The 22,900-nt window shown below is 39.3% G+C and overlaps 1 protein-coding gene across 1 annotated transcript in view; it reads right to left on the bottom strand.

Annotated features, from left to right (window-relative positions):
- Positions 1-22,900, bottom strand: part of USH2A (usherin) — a 779,248-nt gene that overhangs the window by 122,561 nt on the left and 633,787 nt on the right. Inside the window, exon 60 of the mRNA XM_060022310.1 lies at positions 14,056-14,410. Coding sequence (XP_059878293.1) covers positions 14,056-14,410 — 355 coding nt within the window. The remainder of the gene's footprint in view (positions 1-14,055; positions 14,411-22,900) is intronic.

Below are 22,900 nucleotides of genomic sequence, written 5' to 3'. Positions count from 1 at the left end.
GTGGGCTGTGGGGGGTGGGGCTTAGGCTCAAGGAACAGAAGGGGCCCAGGCGTGCCCCCCACCCCTGGTCTCAGAGGACAGGGAACCTCACCTGGGAGCCCAGCAAATTTCCTGGGCTCGAGTGGGTGGGACAAACACCCTCCTCTCCTCTCCTGCTCCTCTGGTCTGGGGTCTGGGAGGGTTCCTCCTGCCTGCCTCTCCTCATCTCCCCGGCCTTCCTCTTATGCCCCCAGGACCAATGCGGCTGGGGGGCGAAGTGGGGGCCTTGGAGGGCAGGGGATTGGCCTCTAATTCTTTGAATCTTTTATAAATGGTTTTCTATATTTCTTTTAGACAATCATATCAAGCTATTTGGCACCTCTCACTTGTGTTGCACTGAACTATAATTTGTGGCTTTCATTGATATTTAGCTTTTCATAAATAATATCTCATTTCCTCTGGGCTGGTAACTCAAGAAGTAGCACTGGGTAGTAGAAAGAACAAACTTCAGAAGCAGAGAGACCTGAAATTGAATCACAGTGTAACTGTGGGCATGTCTCTGAGTTTCTGTTTCTTCACTAATAAATTGCAGATAATAATGCTCACTCCACAAAATGGTTATTAAGATGAAATAAGATAACATGTGTAATGTGCCCACAACGTGTTTTATGTTGAAAGTTATCAGCCAATAACTGCTTATTGATTAAAATTGGAAGATATAAATGATTCCACCTCAGTTGGATTTATCTGTGAACATGTAGATCTCCTCTTAAGCTCTCCTCTATAGCATTACCAAGAAATTGCAAGAGACTCTAGAATATGATTACAGTTTGAATAGAAACAAGAAAAAACATGCAAGTTGCCTCATGCTCATTACAGAGTTTATCAATTCATGAATCCTTTCACGCATTACACAAATATTTGTCTAAGTGTGGCATTATTCTAGGTTCTGGGAATAAGGGAACTGAGTAAGCAAAAAAAACTCTGCCCTCATGGGGCTTATATTCTGGTTGGAGAGACAGACAGTAAACAAGATAAATAAGCAAAAATATATACTGCTATATAATGTTAAATATTAAGGAGAAAAATAAAGCAGGGAAGAGGGATAGAAAGTCTGTGTGTGGTGGAGGAGGGGGTGAAATGATAGCTAGGTAGGTCAGGTAAGTTCTCCCTGAGAATGATAGAAGGTGACACTTTAATCAAGACCAGAAGGAAGTAAGGAAGTCAGCCATGGGGATACCTGGGGAGGAGCTTTCCAGGCGGAAAATGCTCCAGTCAACAGATCGCTACCCCCGCCCTTCGAGCCATGAGGAAATAATAACTGGTCCTCATTAATTTTAATGCATGCTTACAAAATAGGAGAGATATATGTGTATACGTATATCTATATCTTTCCTGTTTTTCTCCTGTTTTTTTAATCTTTTAGTTTAAAGGGAAAAATATACCGTAGGCCTTCTCCCTTCAGGGAGACGGAGGAGAAAAAAGTGCTGGAAGAAAAATCTCCACTAGGACTTAAAAGTAGTTTTCCTTCAAATTTTGGATAATCTAATTATGATAAATGTCTCTCCTGACTTTTACCCTAAACTGGGTTTTGAACATCTTAGAAGTCCAAAAGGTTGGCAGAGTGCGCAATTTAGAGTAAAACATCAATATTCTTATGACCTGTATATATATATATATATATTTTAAATGCCAGGTGCTTTGGTATAAAAGGTACAAAAACATTGTATGGGTTCAAGTCTTCCTCAGCTATGAAGGGTCTTTACTGTATGATTATCTTGGGTAAGTATCCCCTTAATATTGTGCCCCAAAGAACGAGATTACTTTCTTTGGGAAAAAAAAAAAGCATAATTTGTGTTTTAAATACTATTTGTCGCCGTTTAGGAAGATGGTGGGGTCTGACCACTTTCCTCCACCAGCAGAAATACTTAAAAAGGCCAACTTCTGTCAATCCATTCAGAGTTGGTTAGCTCTCCCCTCACTTGGGGCAGGATGTGTACAGAGGTTCGCAAGTTCTGGCGAGCCTTGTTTGGAAAAACACTGCCATCGGGGCACAGGAGAGAATGAGAGTAAAGCACTGGACAGGGTTTTTCTCTCTGGAAAACTTCCAGAGGGGACCATGCTCTTGACAATACAGAGCTAAAGATGAGAGTTTTCAAGACCCTTTCTATTTCCATACGAGTTCCTTTGTATGCTGGCTTGCCTGCCATTATGTTTATGCAATTCTGACAGTGTTCTTAATGACACACTAACAGATTGTAAAACACGCTGCTGGCATTTACTTGTTTTTTATATTTTTAAAACAATGTCCTTCATGTAACAGTAGTTAAGTGCGGCAGAAGGACATCATCAGAGGCATGGTTAAACTGTAATTTACACCATTAGGAAGGCAGGAGCAATTTTTATTGTCTGGCAATTTTCTTGCTGAAATATTTGGACCATATGGCTCAATTTGTGTAATAACCTTAATTTCTGCACCCTTCAGGTCTGCCTCTATCTCCTACGGAATGGTAAAATGTGGTTTAGGAGAAAAGGCAACTGTCTATACTTAGAGAGTTGAGATTAATAACATGTCACGTCCTGTTTTTGGTGAAGGAATTCGAACAGCGGCCAGATGGTATCTCTACAAATAGCTGTCAGGGGTCTTGATCTAATCAATACAATGTATTAATACATCTCCCTTTGCTGTTTCTCCAGGGGCCCGTGCACAACATCTGGAAAGAGTGGGGGGTGCTCTGCCAAGTAGAAAGCCGACTCTTTTCAGGATCAAACTGAGCCCCGTTAATTTTTCACGTACCCTTGATAACTGTTTCATAATGAGCGATGCGTCTTGACGGATTTGGGGTTGGCAGAGAAGGCTGCCCCTGCTTTCTATCCCCATTCAGTCCACTTATTGAAACCAACCCATTAATCAAGCTATCTGGCATAAAACCTGAATGTCAGCTCAGCAAGAGATCAATAACCATCCTAAAAAAAAAACACAGAACCAACCACTAATGGGCACAGGTATCCAGCCATGACACTAGTAATTGCTTTAGCAAAAATAAAACCCTGTATCATAATCACCCAATAGGAACTTATATGAGAAAACTCATTACTTGTGTCTTGTCAAAAAGTAACATTTACATGCGTTAAAAATATACCGTAATTTTACTAGCTAGACATGGTCATTATCTTTCAGAAGTAGACAATGCATCTTTTGGAATGGATGAAAACTCTCTGATTTTGTAATGTGAACATTTAATAATCCAAGTATCATAGGAAATGTTTAAAAATGAGTTATTACACTTACTTTATTTTGTTTTTGCAGTACGCGGGCCTCTCACTATTGTGGCCTCTCCCGTTGCAGAGCACAGGCTCTGGACACGCAGGCTCAGCGGCCACGGCTCACAGGCCCAGCCACTCTGTGGCATGTGGGATCCTCCCGGACCGGGGCACGAACCCGCGTCCCCTGCATCGGCAGGCGGACTCTCAACCACTGCACCACCAGGGAAGCCCTATTACACTTATTTTAAATTCAGAGTACCTGAGGGGCTCCTTAAGATGATCTTTAGCCCAACCTTGTATGACACACGGCAAACCTGCTGTGGTGAGAACTCTGATGTGACATCACGTGGGTCAGAGTTCTTCACTTTTCAGTTAGCAAATCTCTTTTGGCTTGGCAGGCAGGGATTTCTGTACTCTGATTCCCTCTGAAAGACAGACCCAATGACCTTGTCTATGGAGAGGAATTCAGAGCAGAGATGGGGAGACGGTGGCAACCCACAGCACACATTCTGAATTTATGGCTTCCTTGGTAAAGCAGTCCTTAGTGGCTCGCAGACAACAGGTGGAAACCTGTTTTGCCCTTAGGAGAGTCTAAGATTTTCATTAGGAGACAAATCCCGGGAAGTACTGCCATAAAGACAGTCCTTCATTGGCTGATCATCTGATCAAATCCTGCCAAGATGATAGAAAGGTCTAAGGAACCATCCGGGAACTTGAAGGTGATGCTACATCCATCTCTTCTGACAGCAGAACTAAGACTCACGATGCTGTGTTTGTTCAGTCAATGCTTTGCGGTTCTGTAGGGCGAGTGCTGGGTTTGGAAGCAGGGGTATGAGTAAGGGCTCCCCCAAGTTCTTTGGAGAATTTATAAGTACAGTCAATGCCCACGCATGACCAAAGAATTGCTTATCATATTGTAATTCGTCTCTTTCCTCATGTGCTCCAAGACCACCATGGGTCCCAGAGGGAAGAGACTATTTCTTCTTTCTTTGTCTCTGTCGTAGCTTCTGGGCATGATAGAGTATCAAAGGAGATTTAAGGTGAACAACTGATGACTGGAAGAGTCCCATAGTATTTCTTGGTCTTGATCAACCACGTTAGATTTTGTGTGTCTTGGTCCTCAATTGCAAATGACTCGCAATTTTCGTACATGCGTTAGTTTTCAGAGAAGCTCAGGTTTTCCAATTTCATTTTGTTTAACTGATGTTCAGTATGGATGAACAGAAACACCCTGACCACGGCATGTTTTTAGTGGACTTGCATCACATCAAGCAAGAAAGCTGTCTCAACGAATGAGTTCTAGGACTAAAATCTGAGATTTGGGATCCACGATATAGGGCATCCAGAATTTTCAATTTTGAGGATGGCATTATCAAGATATTTAATATATACAAATTTAAACCCTCTGTGACAAAGAGAAAATACTCTTTTAGGGCATCCCAGTTCATAGATATGATCCCTAAGGCCAGCCATTGGAACTTAGTAACATCCAGCTACAGCACTAACAAGGTGTTTCACCTTAAACATTCTAACGAGATAAAAAGATTCATTTGCAAACCCATCACATATGTATTCACAGGTGGCGGGTGTGGGTCATTGCATTTGGATTAAAAAGCAAATGTCTCTCTCTACATGAGAGGTCACTGGCTGGTATAAGACAAAAATCTTTTCACTGTTTGGCATAATTAAAATACTCCAACAGTGGTTTCAGTAATTTAAAAATCACAGTATTGTTGTAATATTTTTCTAGGCTTCAGGAGCTCACCATTGTTTGGCCCAATCAAATCTGGGAATGCTGGAGAAGTTATCACCCATCAAGGTAATTACTTTCAAGTTGAAATAATTACTCTATCAATGTTAATGGTCTTTCAACTTCAATAAAGCACTCACCTGCCGATAATCACGGCTAACCTCTTGCTCTAATGCAATTCCCTCTCTATTTAGTAGGTTATATTACAGCCGTTACAGTGGTCACTTGTCCTGAACAGCTGCTGAATTTCACTTTGATCGGCTGTGAACCATAAAAGAATTGGTCGTCTGTGTATGATTTCCCCCTCACCCAGAAGCCCTTGCGGAGCTCAGGATGTGATCTCTTGGCTGCAACCGGGGACTCGGGGGCAGCCATCTTGCCTCAGGTAGTGGCTACTTTCCACTGGTGACAAGAGCCCAGTAGTTCAATTAACTTCTGCCCTTCACTGCCACTTACAGCTTGCTGTCTCTGCTAAATGGCACATATTCTGAATTTATGGCCTGGGCCTGTTACAGTGTGGACTAGTTCCTTTTACTTTCATATATTTTTTTAACAAGGCTCCGTGGGATTCTTGGGTGTCTAACAAGGGTTTCCTTATAATTCAGTTAAAGGCCAGAAAATAACAACATGCCTGTGTCAAAGGGCAAACAGTCTTCCCACCCACTTCTCCCGTAAACTGATAGACTGCTCTTTGGTAAAGGTGAAGTGGGTGGATGCCAATTTAGCAGCATCTGTGTGGTTTTGGGGGAGAGAGAGAGAGAGAGAGAGAGAGAGAGAGAGAGAGAGAGAGAGAGAGAGAGAGAGAGGGAGTGAGAGAGAGTGTGTGTGTGTGTGTGTGTGTGTGTGTGTGTGTGTATTGCCAAAAGACTGCATGTTTTGCTTACATGATCTCAGATCTAAGTGAACAGGCAGGGTCCTGTGAGTGTCATGGTGGGTAAACTGAGCTGCACGTAGAGTGGAAATGGCCTGAGGAGGACTCTTAGGGTGGTCCGCATGAGATGTTTATGAGGGGAGACGGGTCAGAACTAAACCTCAGGGAGACAGAAAGCGCATTCTCACTCAGGGTGATTTAGAAAGGAAATAGAGCCTAATCCAATATCTGAGAAACTACCTGGAAATGCACAGTATGGTATTAGAAAATGTCTAAATTTGCAAGCTCAGAATTTTGTTGCAAGGCCTGCTTAAAATAAACACAATCTACATTTTCCCAATCATGACCAAATTCATACAGTTGCTTTATCCAAACCCCAATTTTTTTCTACATTTGCTCATTTCTTTCAGCCTCTGTTATTCCAAATAAATAGTAGGATATCTGAAGTTCTACAGCCTATTTATATTGCTATTTACAGTCTTAAAGTACTTTGCATATGCATTAATTTATCTAGCCCTTACAACAGCCTTGTGAGATAAGTAATATTTTAGTTCAAACTTGACAATTAAGTAGGAAGGCGGATCCATTTGAAGTGTACGAATGTGATCATTTGAGAAGGGAACAACATTGGGCCTTCAAGCAAAAGGATTCAACATATACTTTAGAATTAGATTCAATGGGACTTAGTGAAGGATTTGATATAGAAGTAAGGTAAGGGAGGACTCAAGGATGATCTGGCTTGAGCAGCTAGAAAGATGATGGAGCCATTCAGCTATGTAGCAGGATGTACTGGAGAATGATGAGTAGAGCTTAGAAAAATAGGTGATAAGTAACTCCACTGGCACTGTTAGACATATGTCTGCAGGACTTACACAAAGAATCAGCCTTACACCTTCAAGCCCATCTTCCTCTGAAGATCTGTAAAAGACAACTTATGTAAGAGAAGACCCTTCCTATATAAGAAGATTCATGAAAAGCAAGTTCAAGAGGGGAATTCAGTAGAGAAATTTCTCCAGGTTATCTCCTTACCACTTGAGGGAGGATGGGGATACTCCATACTCCTCTCTCAAAGCATATGAAGGATATCTTAGAGAACAGCATGAAGAAATTGAGGGTGTCTGCAAGAAAGGTGAGATGGACATTCCACTCCTTTCAAGAGGCTTGCTATGGAGGTGACAAGACTTATAGGGTAATTCTGATGCAGCCACTAGGGTGAAGAAGGATCTTCCGAGATTCTTATACGATCTCAGGATTTGGGGATCATGGCCTAATGCAGAAGCTGATACCTGCAGCTCGTTCAACAAATTCTGAAGTTCTGAGGCTGGCTGCGTCTTACCCAGTGGTGAGGCAAGTAGAGAAGATAGTGCTGGACTAGTTGTACTTTCCTCTTTTGATAGGACAAGTTTTCTGCAAGCCTAGTGGATGCCAAGAAAGCAAGGAGTTTTGTCAACATGATAGGACCTGATATTGGCTGACTGCTCGGGAACGGGAACACAGAAGTAGAAGGTTGTGGGTGGATCTTTGAGGCAGTAATGGATAGGGGTGCAAGAAATTTGCCAAAGCGTGTGTCGCCTGCATCAGGAACTGTGAAGCATGGAATCTCCCATGGGAGACCTCTATGGAATCCACACAAAAAAATCCCATGAGACACCTACAAATAAGAAGGCAACAGTAGATGCATTAGAACAATATTAAGGAGTTAGACTCTGCTACTTTTTGTTTAATTTTATCTTTTCTTCCATGACCCTGAGGAAGTCAACAAGAGAAGAGAAGGGAACTGAAGAAAAGGAAGAAAAATGGACATGCCTTCTCTTCCCCATTGTAGATCCCTTAACACAAGTCAGGCTTTAGACTGGATTTTTTTTAACACCTGAAATGAGTCCCATTTACCAAAACCGGGCTGGTCCTTGTCACTGAAAGTGACTGGAAAACCATGGGACCTGCTCTAGAGATTACTGATGAGCAAGGAAGGGAGTCCTGATGAAGCTTGCTGGAATGAAGTGGTTGGAGAAAAATAAAGCCCTTTCAAGGAAGTAGTTATACAAAGTTCAAGAAGACTTACATGGTATTTCACCCCCAATAAAACCGAGCAAAAAGCAGATCCCCACTATATATTTGTGTTTGGTAGAGCATTATTAGAAAACAAGGCTAAAGATAAGGTAAGGCTAATAAATGAAAAGTTGAGGTCAAATAAAATACAACATTACAATAAAAAATGGGATGTTCCAACAAGTATTCATTGTTTTGTGTCACATCTACTCACCCATATTTTGTATCTTTTATATAAAAGAATGAATGATGCAGGTACTCATATTCTAAACTGAAAATCCCAGCTAATAGAATTGATACAGAAAGTAGAGTTATTGTTTTTATTACTATTTTTTCTTGATTTTAGAACAACAGTTACCAAAGGAGTTGTTTTAGATAGCTAGATTTCCTAAAGCATTTCTTTTGACTTATCAGTGGATCTGGGGGAAAATGCCAAGAACCATCAAACTGTAAGAGCTACAACTAATTCAAGATCATATGTAAAGAGCAATAATGTTTTACATCATACTAAGCCAAAATGAAAATGGGATTAAAAATAAATTCATCGATGTACTCACAGACTCTCCATGATATGGCAATTATAAAATATCTCATTTTTTCCTTTTACATATCTACCTAATGGTAAAGAGATCTGCGACAACCACATGGGGACATTTTGAATACCTCCTCCTTGACACTGGGCAAGGGAGTTTGGCAACTAGAATCTAGAAACTAGAGTTTGTAATTCTGGATTTTATTTCCAGATTAGAAGCCAACTTTTAGTGACCCATATAATTTGCTTACCCCTCAACACCGTATGTTTGATTCTACATACAGAGTGAGGGACCATCTATCTTTCTGGGGACTGGGCAAGTGTCTGATCTGGGCTTGATGTTTTATAACCCTGTGGGGTAAGCAGGGATATACTGAGAGCACAGACTAACAGGTAAACCACTTTTTCCTTTCCATCCCAAGTTATTTTTGCCAGTGTGATGGCAGGTGCCAGGGAGAAAAAGCAAACAAATCCTAATGGTGGCAACAGTACCGCCAACCTTGCCAGGAGTGTTCCCTGTAAATACCACCATGGAACTCTCGTGTGCCAAGCAAGGATAAATGCAGTTTCTCTCCTGACACCGCACAATTCATCGCAGAACTAATTGGGAAGGGGGTTTAAGGACTTCAACCTAAAGCTGGTTTTCAGTAGTGGAGGGAATTGGTCTGAAGAGACCCTAAGGAACTAGATATATCTCTTCCCCTTAGAAGGATCTCCGTAGGTCCAAAAAGGAGATGAAACTTTTCATGAGGTTGGGAGAAAAGCTGGTGATACAGCTCTTTCCATTTCTTCTCTCCTGCTGCCTCTGTTGCTAATGCTGCAGCTCTTGCCAACACATATGCTCTCCACCCCCATGGAGGGCCCCCACTGCCAGTTCTCCATCCACTGCCACCATCAGGAGGACTCATGCATTCATTGCACCTGTTTTATGTGGCTCTCCCAGCCACATCCACCTGTCTGTAAACAGCTCCGGGGGGACTTTGGGACAAGCTAGGGATGGCAGTACACTACAGGCAATTTATTGGTGGCTTCTCATGCAGGGATGGGATCCCAAGATAAACAAGAGCCTAAAGGAGGGGCATTAGTGACACTTCTTGCAAGTCTGCGGATTGAATTGTAATCCTGGATTGTGGGAATGGATTCTGTATCTCGCTAACTGAAAAATGTAATTCCTTTGCTCTGGTAAATTTCAGCCAAAGTGGTCAATGAGATAAAAAGTTGGAAAAATTTCCTAGGGCAGGCACAGAAATGGAAAGAGACAGTGAAGATGTTTAGTGGGTATAGGAATTGAAGAAATAGTAAGTATAGCCAGGAAGGCACTCCAAGAGATTTAAAAGGGAATCATCAACACATGAGCAGTAGAAACTCGGAAGCAAAGAAACTTAAAAACCTGAAATGCCTAGTAGTAAAAATCTGTGCCTCAGACTTGACTACTCATCTTCCCCCAGAGTCTCTGCCCAATAGACCAGCTGCATGGGAGACACTGATAACACAGATAACAGCAGTATTGAGTACTGACATGTTGAATAGAGTACTCAATGACTATTGGCCAAATTGGATTGAATTGTTGATAATCTGTTCTTGACCCTGAGGGCCCAGTATGCTAGTATAGAGAAATCATGCTGTTCTGAACAGGAAGAGATGGACCTAAATCACAGGAGGAGGGATTTGGCTAGGATAAAAGGAACATTCTTCTCTGATGGTGAGGAATTGGAATTAAGAAACTCCCGAACCTCCTTCTTTAGGTATCTTTAAAAAACGGTTGAATACATTCTCTTGGGAATGTAGGAATGGATGAAACTCAAAGACAACAGCTTATTTTCCTGATTATTTCTTTCAAAGATGTCAGTCTATAAAGAGTCATAGTGGCCTCCTGCTCTGGAAACTTGGCCTAGTGACCAGAACGACATAACACTGGCCCGATTGCTCTGTGGAATATGTCCTCGACTGCTAACAATAAGTTCAAATGGGACTTTTCCTGATCAACCTAATGAAATCTTCTCTTGGGACCCTCAGGGCCAAAGATCCGGATTTTGGGGAGCTACTTTGAACACACATACACATTCAAAAATGGAATGCAGAAATATTGTTTCTTGATTATTATGGGTCTTCTCTTTAGCTGTGCAAGGATTAATCTTTAGAAGAATGGAGGAAGACAGCAATACTTGGCTGGCAAATGGAAATTATGTTGGGGAGGGCTATATACAAAGGGCCACGTAAAGCTTAAAGCTTGAGGCCATAGGCCTTCCACTTTTTCAGGAACTTTTTTTAGTGTGATAAAAATAGAACCAAGCAGATTAAATAAAGAACAGAGTTCACTGGATACTTTGAGTCTTGGGTTGTAAAATGAAACTGGCTATGAAGGGATGACTTAGAGGATATATCAAAAGGGAGTTCTCATAGAACTTTTTGGTAGATTGAACGTTTAGGCTGAAACCTCTGAAAGCCATATTTTGAAAGATCAGAGGTTTAAGCATTGCAACATTGATGCCTTCAATAAAAATATATTTAAATTAAGTTGCCTCATTCAGAAAGATCTTGTCAAGGATTTTTCAATATTTTTCTTTCAGGGTGGAAGTTAAGAACATGAATTCCAGGGATATAGTGAGAAGTAATAGATTTCCCCATGGATCACATATCAACTAAAAAAGAATTTCTGCACTTAAGAACACTGCTTCTGATGCTTATAATGAGGGCACTAGAATATGTAATATGAAAGACCCTGATATATAAAGATAATTAAATGTCAAATAAAAAAATAAAGTACCAATTCTGAATTCTAAATAAAATGAAGATTTCTTTCTGATATAAATTGCAGCAAGCTTTTTGGACCCACCTCCTAGAGTAATGAAAATAAAACCAAAAATAAACAAGCGGGACCTAATGAAACTTAAAAGCTTTTGCACAGCAAAGGAAACCATAAACAGGATGAAAAGACAACCCACAGAATGGGAGAAAATATTTGCAAGTGAAGTGACCGACAAGGGATTAATCTCCAAAATATACACACAGCTCACACAGCTCTATATCAAAAAAAAAAAAAAAAACCAACAACCCAATCAAAAAATGGGCAGGGGGCTTCCCTGGTGGCGCAGAGGTTGAGAGTCCGCCTGCTGATGCAGGGGACACGGGTTCGTGCCCCGGTCTGGAAGGATCCCACGTGCTGCGGAGCGGCTGGGCCCGTGAGCCATGGCCATTGAGCTTGTGCGTCCAGAGCCTGTGCTCCACAATGGGAGAGGCCACAACAGTGAGAGGCCCACATACCTCAAAAAAAAAAAAAAAAAAAAAAAGGGCAGAAGATCTAAATAGACATTTCGAAGACATATAGATGGTCAAAAAGCATATGAAAAGATGCTCAACGTCACTAATTATTAGAGAAATGAAAATCAAAACTACAATGAGGTATCACATCACACTGGTCAGAATGGCCATCATTAAAAATTCTATGACCAATAAATGCTGGAGAGGATGTGGAGAAAAGGGAACCCTCCTACACTGTTGGTGGGAACGTAAATTGGTACAGCACTATGGAGAACAGTATGGAGGTTACTTAAAAAACTAAAACTAGAACTACCATATGGTCCAGCAGTCCCACTCCTGGACATTTATCCAGAGAAAACCATAATTCGAAAAGATACATGCACCCCAATGTTCACTGCAGCCCTATTTACAATAGCCAAGACACAGAACCTAAATGTCCAGTGACAGATGAATTGATAAAGAAGATGTGGTACATACATATAATGGAATATTACTCAGCCTTAAAAAATGAAGTAATGCCATTTGCAGCAACATGAATGGACCTAGAGATTATCATACTAAGTGAAGTAAGTCAGACAGAGAAAGACAAATATCACATGATATCAGTTATATGTGGAATCTAAAAAAATGATACAAATGAACTTATTTACAAAACAGAAACAGATTCACAGACTTCACAAACAAACTTATGGTTACCAAAGGGGAAAGGTGGGGGGCAGGGATAAATTAGGAGTTTGGGATTAACATATACACACTATTATATATAAAATAGATAATCAACAAGGACCTACTGTATAGGACAGGGAACTCTACTCAATATTCTGTAATGACCTATATGGGAAAAGAATCTGAAAAAGAGTGGATATATGTATGTGTACAACTGAATCACTTTGCCGTACCTGTGAAACTAACACAACATTGTAAATCAACTATACTCCCAATATAAAATAAAGATTAAATTTTAAAAAATGAAGATTTCTTTAATTTACACACTGCTTATTTCTTAATTCTATGAGAAATTTGAACATAGGACGGTGAGAAAATATTGTACTTCATTCATTTACGAAGATTCTTCTGGAGTTTCATGAAAATATGTTTGCCTCATCTTATTTAAACATTTTGATAGATGTTATACTCTATAAGATAACCTTCATATAAAGTGGGCTGCCAAAACTGGAAGCATAGAAAATGGTCTGGTCTTTGACAATGGTACTTTACGATGTCTATTCTTTCTTACTTATGAGGGGTTTCACACTTAGCAAGGTCTTGGCACGTTTTGAAAACCCTATGTATTTGACTCCCAAGACCACAATGTTTCATCTCTGTGAAGGAAATCTGAGGGTTTCCTGCTGATCTCCCAGAGCATTTCTTTCTTTTCTTCTCTTTTCTTTTTCTGTTAATATGTGCTATCTGCCAGTCATTTTTCTCAATGCTGGGGAGAGTCAGGGCAGCCAAGTAATATCTCTCAGACATAACTTGGTTAATTTTGTGTTTCACAGATCTTCACTAAGATTTTTAAAAAATATTTTTAAATAAAATAATGGAATAAACCGTCACTGGAAAAAGTCAAAACTAAAGAATCATATGAAGTAAAAAGTAAAGGTACCCCCTCTCCCTACACGTTGCTTTATGGGTAAGTTGCAGAGTATTCCCTTGTCCCAATATGTCTCCTCTCTCTATTTACAATATTCCAGAATGTTTTACACAAATTACGTCACATTTACACACTTTCCAGAGCATTTCTTGCCTAACACTTTTGGTGTATGATATTCTCACTTGTATTGTGGTTTGCAGCTGGTAGGTGGTAGGGTTTGGGACCTGAATCCCAGTGTGGTGGATATTATGGGCTGTAACCCACTACTACTCTTACCTTTTTATGTTCAGTTCTCATCTCTGCAGTATTATAACAGAGAAAGCTCCCCAAGATAAGGATCATCCTATTTTTGTATCTCCCATAGAATGTCAGGCTATGCCAGGGGTAAAGAAAGCTCTCAGGAGATACAAGGTAGACTGAATTAAGTTGTGTTATGGGCCAGAGGAGGCCAACCCTGAAAAATTACCACTAAGTTATAGTGCATGTGATGTATATGTATAACTCTGCGTACCTAGACAGGTCTACCTAGAATTACCACAGGTCTACCACAAATTAACCGTGGTTTGAAAACTGGTCTCCAATATCTCTTATACTTAGTCCATGGCTACGTTGCACTTTTTGCACTTAACCATTTTCATATATATGTTTAAGCCCCAAGTGAAGAAAAATGACAAGGCAGATAAGAAAATTAATGTCAACATATTAACCAGATAATCTAAGTATCTGTTATACTTTTTTTCTGAAGTTCTTACCGTCACGGTGAAAGCGTGCACAACAGAGAAGTTCAACGTCGGGTCATCGGTTCTCTCTTGGTAGACCACACGGTACTGGGAGATAATGCCATTGGGAGATTCTGGCTTCGTCCAGTTCAGTAGAACTGAATGAGCACCAGTGGCTTGAGCCCAGGGCGCTGGCAAATCTTGAGGTGGGGCTTCTAGAGTCCGTGCTGATGACCACAGACTCTCCACAGTGCCCCTGGAGTTACGGGCTCTGACCCGATATTCATAGAGCGTGAAAGGCCTCAAAGTATCTGCATTGTCAATAAATTCAAGGGCTCCTTCTGACCAGACAAACAAAAGGGATTCCTCTTCAAGGCCAGCAGGACGTCTGGAAGGAAACCAGCAAAACAATCAGTGACACGGCACACTTCAAAAGAAGGTTTGTAGACAGAGTAAGGAATTGCTTTTTAGAAGAAATTTTTACAAACTCAATTTTTCAACAGTCCCATTAATGAAATGAACATGTTAAGTCTAATAACAGGAATTTGCTTTAGAGCTCTTTAAAGGGTAAAAGTCAAATTTATTTCCTATGGCTTCTCCAAAACCTAGTAAAACGCAGAGTATGCTCAAAAAATTCTTTCAACTACCTGAGAAGGTGATTGTTTAGGTCCATCTTTAGATTTTATTGATGTTAAAACTAGGGCCCATGAAGTAAGTCACACAGAGAAAGTAACTGAATCATTTTGCTGTATACTTGACACTAACACAATATTGTAAATCAACTATACTTCACTCCTCCCCTTCCCCCCCGCAAACCTCCCCCACAAGTCCCATGCAAACTCTTTTGGCACTTAACATATAGAGCATTAAACATCTAAGTAAGACAAATGGAATTGTCAGTTGCTGGAATGACCCCAGATAGCTAATATTTCATTTGGAACAGATATTTGCTCATCTGGGTGTAAAATCATGATGCAGACCTGACCAGAATTGGAAGTTCCTGAGGAATCCTGGTTGGTCTCTTTCTGTGTTCTCAACATCTAAGCCCAGTAGGTTTAATAGTTTTTCTTTTAATTGAAGTATAGTTGATTTACAATGTTGTATTAGCCTCTGGTGTACAGCAAAGTGATTCAGTTATACATGTAGATACATCCTTTTGTATATTCATTTCTATTATGGTTTATCTGAGGTTATTGAATATAGTTCCCTGTGTCATACAGTAGGACCTTGTTGCTTATCTATTCTATATATAATAGTTTGCATCTACTAACATCAAAATTCCAGTCAAAATTTTTTTTTGAGTGAATGGCCAAAAGGCATATAATTCCATGGCTTTTCTGCATCTTTGCCTCGTCTCTATCAACTCTACTTTTCTACAAGGGTAAGTATTCTAGGTTGGGGAAGAATGTACCCAAGGGATGACCCTTTCCTCTTTCAGCTTCATCTCTAGTTGAGAAGAGAGTGATGAATAAATCAGTATTTTCCAGGCTGTTAGGAGTATTTAATTAACACACTCTTCAGATGCTGGCATATTCACATGCTGCCACATCAGATTAACCATCAAAACGGAAAGGGTTATTAAGACAAAGTCAATGACAGTACCTTTCACGAAAAGTCAGGCTATTTAAAATCTTTGGCTTTGGGAATTTGATGATCCTCAAGTTGATAAGTCACTATGACCCAGGTATGAGCAATGACAGTCTACCTGCTGGAGGCTGTGGAGGCTTCACAGATACTCCCTGTGACTTGCAATTATGGTTAGTCCACCCACCACATTATTCCTTGCTACCATGCCTGGGCCAGACTCTGCACTCCGTGTAGGTTTGCAGGGTTTGGCCTTTGTACCTGCTGCAGATACCAGGTACCAGATGTGTCACTGGGAGGGATCCACTCTAATGAGGACCACGGGGCTCACAGCCAAGTATTCCTCTCAGTCAGTTTTTTAAAAGGTGTTTGCTGGGAACATAATATAGCAGGCAAACATATGAACTTCTATGGGTAAATAAAACTTTCTATTTTGTCTGGCTTCAAACTTTCTATGACAAGTCAATGAGCTTTATTAAATTCTCATGAATTCCCACATTGAGGTGTAGCCATGGTTGTCATAAAACTGACGTTCTATTAAAAAAAGAAAAAGAAAAAAAAACAAAACAAGAAGAAAAAAACATAAAAACACACATACACACACACAACTGACAATTCTTTAAAAAATTGCCTCAGAGTGTGAATTTTAAAAATCTATACTATGTAAGAGATTAAGTATTATGTTAGCCCCAAGTTTATCCACCAAAACAGTTAAAGGATGCAGCTGGGTTAAGTATTTCTTATCACAACTGAATATTTAATTAATATTACAGTGAGGTAAACAGTCCATTTGTGGTATTAACAACAACAACAACAAAAAAGAACATTTTTATGTCTAAATGAACTTTGAACAGAAGATGTTGAGTAGATGACAATTACTCCTAATTTATTTAAGATGGAGGCTTCAACTGTGTTTAACTGGAAGTGCTTCCTCCTGAACAGTCTATGTTTAGGGAAATCACATTTTCAGTTCTCTCTGAAGAGTCAAATGATTAGTTCTTCTATACTTAAGTTCATTGGGGAGCTACTTCAATAATGCACTTTTCCAACTGGAGTTAATTTAATGTTGCTTAACACTTACGAAGAAAACAAAAATAATTATTAAACTAGGAACTATATATTTTAAAGGGCATTCATACTTCTGTTGTTTTCATGTGGTATAACCTTTTAAAGAACTCCCTGCTCTCTTGGAATGCCAGAAGTTCTCAGTGCTTATCTTCAAAAGTAATTAAAACAAAATCCTATAATTCAGTGTATTTCCCATAACAATTTAACATTATGAAACTGCCAACCTTACCTTATGAAGAATATTAAGAATATTCTTAATTTAAATAAATAGCCAGAAACACCTGTAGTCAGAGGAGATGGATTGTAAGCCTTGGCCTTGACACATCATTAAATGACCTTGGGCAAACTCACCTGTGTTCTCTAGTGTTCATTTCACTTTGTAAACTGGAGTCAATGATCTTATAGGGTATAATGTCTAGAATTTTGGTAAGAATTAAATCAAGTAATGCATGTGAAAATTACTGGGTCAAATGTAATACACAATACAAAGGAAGTTATCATAGAAATGATGTCCAAAGCTGTAAGAGGGTGTGGAGAAAAGGGAACCCTCCTACACTGTTGGTTGGAATGTAAATTGGTACAGCCACTATGGAGGACAGTATGGAGGTTCCTTAAAAAACTAAAATAGAGCTACCATAGGATCCAGCAATCCCACTCCTGGGCATATATCTGGAAAAGATGAAAACTCTAATTCGAAAAGATACATGCACTCCAATGTTCACTGCAGCCCTATTTACAATAGCCAAGACAGGGAAGCAACCTAAATGTCCAGTGACAGATGAATGGTTAAAGAAGATGTGGTACATATATGCAATGGAATATTACTCAGCCATAAACAAGAATGAAATGATGCTATTTGCAGCAACATGGATGGACCTAGAGATTATCATACCAAGCGAAGTAAGTCAGAAAGAAAGACAAATACTCTGTGACATCACTTATATGTGGAATCTAAAACATGACACAAATGAATTTATTTACAAACAGAAACAGACTCACTGACACAGAAAACTAATGGTTACCAAAGAGGAAAGGTTGGGGGAGGGATAAATTAGGAGTTTGGGATAAACAGATACACACTTATATATATATATATATATATATATATATATATATATATATATATATATATATATAAATGAATTGCTTTGCTGTACACTGGAAACTAACATAAAATCATTAATCAACTATACTTCAACTAAAAAAAAGAAACGATGTCCAAAGCCTGTATTTGGGAAGACAAATCCAGCAGTTGCGTAAAGGCTGCATTGAACAGGGAGTGACAGTAGTCACACAGTGAAAAGGTCATCTCAACAGTCCACATGAGAATAAATGTGGATCCTGAACTAGGTCGATGGTAGAGGAAATGGAAACATGGGTGATTTAAAAAATGCTTTGGGAAGGTTGAATCATCCAGCTTTCCTGAGTGGGTGGCTGTTCTGGTGTTGAGGAAAGAGATTCAAATACCCTTCAAAAATTTTAGGACTTAATTGCATTTAAAACTCTTCAGTGATTCGCCATAGAACTGGCCTGTGCTGACCACTGCAGATTCACCTTCTGAGATTTCTATTCCCATTTTACATTCTGGTCAAAATCCAATAGAAAGTCTTTCCCTTGCTTCTCTCTCAAATAGGGTTACAATATCCTTCTATGTGCTTAGTCTTTTCTTTATGGACTCACTTGTCACAGTGTATTGTAATAGACTTTTCTTTTTTATATCTCTCCTACTATACTACAAGTTCCGTGAAGTCAGACTGCATCTTATTTTTGAAGCAATGACTGGATGACTGACTGGTTGACAAGAATAATCCAAGATTTTGGTTCCAACAAGAACCACAAAAATGTTCTCATTATTAAGTTATTGTCTCTCAGCTCTAAACCTACCCTTCTATATTTGGCTTTATGACAGTGGGGCTGGGACTCTGCCCGCTACATTCCTGCTTTACTAGCTGATTCTATATTGGGATCTGCCAATAGGGGGCGCCAGAGGGTGATTAGAGAACTGAAAGGAAAAGGGAAGGGGCTCCTTCCTATTTGCTTCCTGTTTGCTTGCTGATTACACGAGCTTCTCTGCAGCAAGGATTCTTCACCTTGTAAGCAGTAGATCCTTCTCCCTTAGGAGCAGATGATTCAAATATGACATTTTTCCAACACTTGGAAATCCAGCTTCATCTCATGCCTCCTCCTACAGACACCTGCACCAGCTGACAGGTGCCCCCTCCTTGGATGTCTGGGTTCCAGCATCACAGGTGCTCCCCTCTAAGTTTCTAAGTTTTAATAATTCAAGCCGTTTCTCTTTGTTGCCTCAGTCCTAAGGGTATTAGCTCTTTCCTGCAGTTGCCACCTCTATGATATCCTCGAGTTCTCTTTCATCCTTTCAGTTACCTAGTTAACAAATCTACAATCAGGTAGTAATTATTTATATTAAATTCTTTCTATTAAAATAACTGGTGTGGGGCTTCCCTGGTGGTGCAGTAGTTGAGAGTCCGCCTGCCGATGCAGGGGACACGGGTTCGTGCCCCGGTCCGGGTAGATCCCACATGCCGCGGAGCGTCTGGGCCCATGAGCCATGGCCACTGAGCCTGCGCGTCCGGAGCCTGTGCTCCGCAATGGGAGAGGCCACAACAGTGAGAGGCCCGCGTACCGCAAAAAAAATAAACAAATAAATAAATAAAATAAAATAACTGGTGTGGTTTCTCTTTCCTAGCAGACCTTGATTGCTACAGAAAATGAGGATGATGTTCACAGAAAGAGGGAAATAGGAAAATTGTAAAGAGGGTAATGATAGATTTGCATCTGGACTCACTGAATTTATCATTTTGTCTTTATCACACCATATTACATATTGATTGTAAAAAGTAATTAGAAAATAAAGATGAGCAAAAACACAAGAATCATCCATAACCTATCTCTGAGATAAGCACCGTTAACTTTCTTTTGGTGTTTAACATTCCAGACATTTTTCGTGCACATATAAATGTAAAAAAAATTCCATGTATTTAAAGAAAAACAGAATCATACTAGGTGTACTGTCGTGCAATCTGCTTCTTTTATTATCATGAACCTCTTTCCTTGTCCTTAAATATACATACATAACTGCCAGATTTGTCTTCCCCAAGCATGGCTGTGGGTGGTCCATCTTGGATAACTTTCTATTTTTTATTGTGCTTTATGTTTAACACAGTACTTTCACATACATGATTTCATTTAATTCCTATGAAATTCTAGAGGTTAATTATTTTCTATGTTTATCAGCCTAACTTACATAGAAGTGAAAGCTTAGGGAACATAGTGACTTGCCCAAGGTCACATAACTTGTAAGTGGCAGACCCAGGACCTGGAAGCCATATCTTCTGACTACAAATGCCATGCTTTGTCCATTCTGTCACACTGCTTCTCTATTTTACTCCAAATCTTTAATGGCTCTCATTGTTTCCAAATCAAAACCCTGAACTCCTCAGCCTAGTATTTAAAGTCTTCCAAAATCTACTGTCAAGCCGACCTTCTAAATTCTCCCTACAAATAACAAAGTCTCCAGCCAAGCCTGAGCACGGAACCCTATGCCTTCGGTGTTGGGAATTTTGCTTATTCCAGTCATTTTATTCACCTGCGATGTCTTTGCCATCAGTCTTTGCTTACTAATATTTTATCTACCACAAAGGAAACAGAATACAAAGTCCTGCAATGGATGAGACGACACACGGGAATTTTGTATGGGTGGCCTTTCAAATCAGTAAATTGTAAAATAATGTTGACAAACTAGATAGCTTAAAAAAAAATAACGAATGCCTAATTGATACAAAAAGAGACATGAAGTGAGAGTGTTTGGGAAGTACATTCACCAATCAAGAGAGCTTTTGGTTGCAACCTGTAGAGTCCTTGTCACATCAGCCAGAGAAGCTTAAGCCTGCACAGTTGGAAAAGCAAGGTTTCCTGGGAGGTTTCTAGCTCTGCCTAACCACTCTTACAGATAGATGGGGTCTTCAAATTATTTTTGTACAACACTTTTACTCCTGCTTTTTAAAAACTTTGCAACTTAGCCATTATTTTAAAAAATTACTTTGTAAAGGCTTTAAATATTTATATATTCATTGAACAAATTGATTCAGTGTTCACTATTCTTTCCTCCATCTCAGATCTTCCTTCTAAACTTACTCTCTTTCATCCTGAAATACACTTGTTAGAAGTTCACTGAATGATATTCTATTTGAGGTAAATGCATGAGTCTATTGAAGGTAAATTTTCTCCATGTTATTTTATATAAGTATAATTAAGGACTGAATTCCGATTATTAAAAGTTAATTTTTCTGAGAAAAAACCCCACAAATGTCTAGATTTCCTGTCTCATTCCTTAAAACAAAATCAGTCTATTAATGTAAGATCAGAAACCATAAAACTCCTGGAAGAAACGTTAGGCAGTGAGCTCCTGGACATTGCTCTTGGCAATAGCTTTTTGGATCTAACTCCAAAAGCAATGGCAACAAAAGCAAAAATAAACAAATGGGACTAAATTAAACTAAAAAGGAAGGAAACCATCAATAAAATAAAAAGTCAACCTACTGAATGGGAGAAGATATTTTCAAGTCATATATCTGATAAGGAATAAATATCCAAAATATATAAAGAACTCATACAGATCAACAACAGAAAAACAAACAATCCAATTAAAAAATGGCAGAGGGTCTGAATACACATTTTTTACAAAGAAGACATACAGATGGCCAACAGGCACATGAAAAGATGCTCGACATTACTAATCACCAGTGAAATGCAAGTCAAAACCACAATGATATATCATCTCACACCTGTCAGAATGGCTATTATCAAAAGGACAAGAAATAACAAATGTTGGTGAGGATGTGGAGAAAAGGGAAACCTTGTGCACTGGTGATAGAAACATATATTGGTACAGACACAGTGGAAAACAGTATGGAGGGTCCTCAAAAAATTAAAAATAGAAAGTCAGCAATTCCACTTCTGGGTATTTATACAAAAAAATATGAAAACACTAATTTGAAAAGATATATGTATCCCTATGTTCATTGTAGCATTTTTTACAATAGCCAAGATATGGAAGTAACCTAAGTGTCCATCTATGGATGAATGGATAAAGAAGATGTGGTATATATATAAGGAGTACTACTCAGCCATAAAAAAGAATAAAAATTTGCGATTTATGACAACATGAATGGACCTTGAGGGTATTATGATAAGTGAAATAAGTCAGAGAAAGACAAATACCATAGGATTTCACTCACATATGAAATCTAAAAAACAAAACAAATGAAAAAAAGAAAACAAAACCAGACTCACAGATACATGGAATAGACTGGTGGCTAAAAGAGGGGAGGGCTTTGAGGGATGGGCAGAATGGGAAAAGAGGTACAAATTTCTAGATATAAAAGAAATAAGTGTGTAATGTACAGCATGGTGACTAGGGCCAGTAATATTATGTTGCAAATTTGAAAGTTGCTAAGAAAGTAAAAAAATAGTTGTCATCATAAAGAAAAAATTTTGTAACTGTATATGGTGACAGATGGTAACTAGACTTATTGTGGTGATCATTTTGAAGTGTATACAAATATTGAATCATTATGCTGTACACTTGAAACTAATAATAATGTGTTAATTATACTTCAAGAAAACAAAAAACAAAATCCAATCTATATTTAGATATAAGGAGTAGAGCCAGAAAAGTGCTGGAAGAAATAATTGATGTGTTATGTTTAATATGATCACTAAAAGAATTTCCATAATATGTAAAAAGGATAAATTAACAAGAAACAATCTAAAAGAAAATAGTCTAAAGATATATACTATACACACACAAATATATATTAGAAATAAATAAATGAACAGCCTGACTTATAATGACCAAAATTTTAATTAAAACAACAATAATATGCCATTTAAAATACTAGGGCTTCCCTGGTGGCGCAGTGGTTAAGAATCCTCCTGCCAATGCAGGGAACACAGGTTCAATCCCTGGTCTGGGAAGATCCCACATGCCGCGGAGCAACTAAGCCCGTGTGCCACAACTACTGAAGCCTGCACTCTAGAGCCCGCAAGCCACAACTACTGAAGCCCGCATGCCTAGAGCCCGTGCTCCACAACAAGGGAAGCCACCGCAATGAGAAGCCCATGCACCGCAATGAAGAGCAGCCCCCGCTCGCCACAACCAGAGAAAGCCTGTGAGCAGCAACGAAGACCCAACGCAGCCATAAAT

The sequence above is a fragment of the Delphinus delphis genome, chromosome 1 (assembly GCF_949987515.2).
Source record: "Delphinus delphis chromosome 1, mDelDel1.2, whole genome shotgun sequence".
Lineage (NCBI taxonomy): Eukaryota > Metazoa > Chordata > Mammalia > Artiodactyla > Delphinidae > Delphinus > Delphinus delphis.
The sequence above is the reverse complement of the archived record's forward strand: the minus strand, read 5'-3'. Positions and strand labels throughout refer to the sequence as shown.